The sequence below is a fragment of the Histoplasma capsulatum genome, genomic scaffold, assembly GCF_000149585.1.
Source record: "Histoplasma capsulatum NAm1 scaffold_4 genomic scaffold, whole genome shotgun sequence".
In the NCBI taxonomy this organism is placed as follows: domain Eukaryota; kingdom Fungi; phylum Ascomycota; class Eurotiomycetes; order Onygenales; family Ajellomycetaceae; genus Histoplasma; species Histoplasma mississippiense.
This window is the reverse complement of record NW_001813979.1, coordinates 2,731,716-2,736,820: the sequence shown is the minus strand read 5'-3', so window position 1 is coordinate 2,736,820 and position 5,105 is coordinate 2,731,716. Positions and strand designations below refer to the sequence as shown.

Sequence of the window (5,105 nt, the reverse complement as noted above, 5' to 3'; positions counted from 1 at the left end):
ATTACCATGTTGGTTTTTCGCGTTCCCAGATTAAGTCAATGATCTAACTCCTTTTCCTAGGCTGATGCAGTTATATCGTCGGTATCCGAAAGGCTTGGAGTTTCGAAATCCGAGCTTCTTGACCCCACGTCCTCTGACGCAGCAATCAGGCAAGCCCATGCTGAAACGCATGTGATCCAAGAAACAAAAGCCTACTTCTCATCTAATGGAGTGAACCTGGATTCGTTCAAACAACGGGAACGTGGAAATACCGCAATCCTAGTTAAGAATTTCTCCTTTGGTGTAAAAGCTGACGATTTAAGAAAGCTATTTGAACCGTTTGGACAAATCAAAAGACTCCTAATCCCCCCGAGTGGCACGATAGCCATCGTTGAGTTCGTCATGGCGGATGAGTGCCAAAAGGCTTTCAAGGGACTCGCTTATCGAAAACTAGGTGATTCAATTCTGTTTCTGGAAAGAGCTCCTAAAGACCTATTCGATGAGAAGGCGACTGCTGCAAGGGTTGTAGCACCTCCTCCAAAGGTGGTCTCGCAAACATTCTCAACTTCGGATACTTTCAAGGCGACTGAAACGGAAGAAGCCGAGACTCCGCTGGAGACATCCACTCTCTTCGTTCGAAATCTTAACTTTTCAACAACAAATGCCCGTTTGACAGAGGTGTTCCAACCACTGGATGGATTCCTGTCCGCTAGGGTGAAAACAAAAGCCGACCCAAAGCGACCAGGAGAAACGCTTAGCATGGGTTTTGGATTCGTGGAGTTCCGCACAGCTGCTCAAGCTCGCGCCGCACTCGCCACGATGCAAGGCTACAAGCTGGATCAACACGAACTCGTTGTCAAGACCTCGCACAAAGCCATGGACGCCGCTGAAGAACGAAGGCGCGAGGATAATGCGAAGAAGTTAGCCATGCGGGGAACCAAGATCCTTATCAAAAACTTGCCATTCCAAGCCACGAAGAAAGACATCAGAAACCTCTTCAGCGCGTATGGCAAACTGCGGTCTGTCCGCGTCCCGCAGAAATTTGACAGGACGGCTCGTGGTTTCGCGTTTGCTGATTTCATAAGTGCGCGCGAGGCGGAAAATGCCATGGACGCGCTGAAGAATACCCATCTTCTGGGTAGGCGGCTGGTGTTGGAGTTTGCGTCCTCGGAAGCTATTGATCCTGAGAAGGAGATTCAGAACATTGAGAAGAAGATGGATGCTCAGGTGAATCTGGTGAATCTGAAAAATCTTGCAGGTGCAGGGTCTGGACGAAAGAAGTTTAATGTCGATGCTGGCGAGGACGAGGATGGATGAACGAATTATCTATATTATTGTTTATTATAGCCCATTCCAGAATGGCAAAACAATCAATAAATATATACCTTAATAGATATATATATCTGTTTGGATAAAATTATGTAGCTACTTTCGAGCTCATACTACTCATTATAGAGGGGGAAAAGGGCTGGGCCACATTAAGAAGCTCTGTAGGCATGGCCATTTAAGCGAGGATTGGTAATGGGATTCCGGTAGTTACTGTAAAAGTGGAAGGGTAAGGATCCGTAACGATCAATCTATACTAATAAACTATGACTGCGCGGGGATAGTTTCTACTTACGTTTAAGGGATTGTTGAACCTAAGATTCCTGTTCAAGGCACTGATTCCGTCGATTTCGTTTTGCTCAAGGCCGAAATCATTGACGCGTAGATTCTCAAGGAGACGGGTTTCAGAGTTGCTCTTAAGGATGACAGCAATACCTTGTTGTGTGGCCCAACGGAGGACAACCTGGGCAGATGTTCTGTCATGCATCCGAGAAACGGGAGTAATAACGGGGTGAGAAAGTAGCGGCCGGGCGTTCCTGGCGATTTGCATGTTGAGCTTAAGAAAGCTTGTGTTGGTAAACGAAGAATAGGCGGTAACAGCAATACCATTCTCTCGAGCGAAATTCACTAAGAGACATTGGGTAAGGTATGAGTGATGCTCGATCTGGAGAGTGGCAGACTTGATTCGCGCATAGCGCAGCAAGTCCATGATGAGCTGGATGTCTGATTCCGATGCTACGAGACAGTTCCTTGTCGACCAGCTCCTCCATGGCTTGCTAGATCGTAGTACCACTGAGAATGATCGAACTTTCACCATCACTAAACCAACCTAGGGGGTAGCGCACATCGGGGTCAACATATTTCAGCGCAAAGGGGAAGTGTACAGTACAATGTAGAGGTCGAAGTAGTCAATGCTCCAGTCAGCTAACTGTTTCCGCGCAACATGTTCAACTTGCTCAGGATCATGATAAGCCTGCCAGAGCTTTAACACGATGAACAGTTCCTTGCGCCTCACAATCCCATCTTGAATGGCCCGAGCGGTTCACTTTCCAGCTTCAGCGTCGTTCCTGTAGTCTGACCGTAGTCAGATATGCAGTAAAATGATGTATGTCAGCAGCTGCCATACCAATCTTCACAGGGTCTTTTAGCAGTCTGGTTAGAAGGGAAGTAGGGAAGTAGGGGTTTCCTTACCATAAGTACCATCTAACAGGCGGTAACCAGCCTTTATGGCGCCGTAGACCTGGTCAACGCAGCTGTCTTTATTGACCTTCCACAGCCCAAAGCCAACAATGGGCATGTTGTACCCGCCGTTTAGCTTTATATCCGCGACAGCCATCATTCCAGTCAACTGGATTAGAATGATTGCCGTTTCTCCAGTAATTTGAGACAAGAGTTAGCTGTTGCAGGTACTCTGGACATGAGCGCCCCTGCTAGCTGAATGAGGCAAGCCAGAGGAAAGAAATTGAGCATGAGAATAGAAAGCAAAAGAGTAGGTGAAGAACGGAGCAAACAGATTGGGTTTATATGTATACGTGGAATGAAGCAGTTATCTTGAAGATGGCCCCATGAACTCTCCTCTGCCATTGCAATTAACAAAAGAATTGCAGAACGAGAAGCTGTGCATACACTGTGCAGTCAGTCAATGGCCGGTGTCCCTCAACATTGCGACCGGGCCTGGACATTGCTCCATGCTATACCCATACTCTCCTTGTGTAATGGATTCACCCATAGCGAAACGTACACAACCTACTCGTGCAACAGCAGGTAAATTTGAACCTATTCCGAAGAACAGATATTAAAATTCTCAGTTTCTCTGGATCAAAATAAATTACCTGCGCTAGGCATTGATTGGCATAATTCAACATCCACGCATTTGATTTTTCGATATCAACGCCCAGTATCACCGATGCATTTTGTAGAGTGGAAATAGCATTTCAAACCCAACCTTGGAATGGCTACACCTTTATGTTTTGAAGGTCACTCTGTGTCATTTGCAGAGCCGCTTTCCGATCCCGACACAAATAGCTAAATCTTGTGATCAGATGAGCCGATTAGCCCTATCCAACTCATTCATCATGGACGTAGAAATTAAGGATGAATAGTATAAGATGGTGGACAAAACAATCGAGTAGATGAAGTCAGTTCTCGGCTCCGAAATTTGGGACCTCAGATTTCATCAAATCACATGATCTCCACCAGTTTGCTTTTTTTTCTCTAGCATCAAAATTCAAAGTGATACAACCGGCCATCATCAATCAATAATCGAACCGGATGATATTTACGTGTTTCTCTATGTCTATTTCACAAGAGCCAAACAACTGTCATATTGAACTTCAGACTATATAAACGGCCACGTGAAGATATCCCCGCGGGGCGTTGCCCCTGTCGAAGTTCTCAGGACCTTCATCGAAGGAGAAAAGAATCCTAAGTACGGAAATCTTCCCACCAAAAGGGCCACTTATCCATGGGAGACACCACATGGATCACAAGCAAACATTTTAATGACAAGAGGATTCACGAAAGCTGCCGGAGGAGTTTCTTGGAAGTGGGGCGACGATAACGTCTGAATTATCACATATATTCTTGATATCCTAGGACCTATCTATGGCGACCTTCGCTGCACGCCATGTTGCGAATCTCAAACAAGTCCATATCAAAATGGTACCGAGTCCTCGCACACTCGCGGAGTCGCAATTGATCCTTGGGGCGATACGGAAATTTGGGGAAGTAACGTATTTCTTAAATTTGAAGGTATGTATCTTGTTGGGTTAGTATTTTTGTATCTTGCTTCTTTGCGCCGATAATGAAAGCGGATTTGCCTCGACTTGTATTATTTCTTTCCTTGACTTGATATCAAGTTCTCTATGTGTTCGTTTGGCTCTATGGACTTGAAACGGGGGATGGGCTAGCTCGCTATCAAATGTGGACGAGAGTCCTTATTGGCATTAAAGCGGCTATTGCACTCGTTGAGACCATTGAAATACGGCGATTAGCTGTCCCTCTTTCTTTTGTGATACACATTGTTTTGACCACATTTTGCAGGGGGGTTCTGTACGTTTGTTTTGGACTCTTCTGGGATTTGCACTTCAGCGCATATTGCCCTACCAATTTCTACCATAGATATTTCAGCAGCCCAAAGAACCTAGATAAAAAGCCCTGACTCATGCTAACAAAGGTGTATTAGAATACTCCATCCCGAGAAGCTAAAAATACTGGTCGCTCAGCGTTAGCAATTTTTGAGGACTCCCAAGCCAGGAACGCAGCTTTGGAAGCTTCTCCACTTGTCGTTCCTATCCCTAGTCTATCTACGCTCTTCCCATCAACATACCCGCCTAATTCCGAAGGATATCAACATTCAACGAAAAGTACCCTTAGCAAGCCACGCATCAAAGCCAAAACCAAAGAAGCCAGAATGAACAAGGCCAGAGAAAAAGAAAAGGAACAAAATAGCAACGATTATGAGAACTGTGATGCCAACCAATCTCAATCATCAATCATCTGCTATATCGAGCCGTCATACCATGACCACAGTGTCGCAGTCAAGCAGAATCCATACCATAACGCCTTCCTTGTCGCGTCTAACTCCGTTGAGGTTCAGGATCTTTTGCAGATAGCAAATGGTACGTATGGAAGTGGCAATTACAAAAAGCGTAGCCACGCTCCAAGTCCAGCTGCGTCACCCTGGCTTGGACATGTCGACTGCTTTCCGAACAGGAAACGGTCGGTTCCATTTCGTCATCAGATTAACGTTATGCGGGATTGCCGAGACGTTGCATGGCGATCCGCCTTATGCTACTGTG

The 5,105-nt window shown here is 45.8% G+C and overlaps 2 protein-coding genes across 2 annotated transcripts in view; one reads left to right on the top strand and one right to left on the bottom strand.

Moving 5' to 3' along the window:
- Positions 1–1,296, top strand: part of HCAG_04823 (conserved hypothetical protein) — a gene marked incomplete at both ends in the record, with an annotated part of 2,843 nt that extends 1,547 nt beyond the window's left edge. Inside the window, one exon of the mRNA XM_001540933.1 lies at positions 61–1,296. Coding sequence (XP_001540983.1) covers positions 61–1,296 — 1,236 coding nt within the window. The remainder of the gene's footprint in view (positions 1–60) is intronic.
- A 265-nt stretch (positions 1,297–1,561) lies between these two features.
- Positions 1,562–3,150, bottom strand: HCAG_04822 (NAD(P)H-dependent D-xylose reductase; the record flags this gene model as incomplete). The annotated part of the gene is made up of 5 exons (XM_001540932.1): positions 1,562–2,134; positions 2,195–2,328; positions 2,497–2,620; positions 3,056–3,081; positions 3,138–3,150. The coding sequence occupies 5 exons, from the start codon at positions 3,148–3,150 to the stop codon at positions 1,562–1,564; spliced, it is 870 nt and encodes a 289-aa protein (XP_001540982.1).
- Between the last annotated feature and the right edge of the window lie 1,955 nt (positions 3,151–5,105).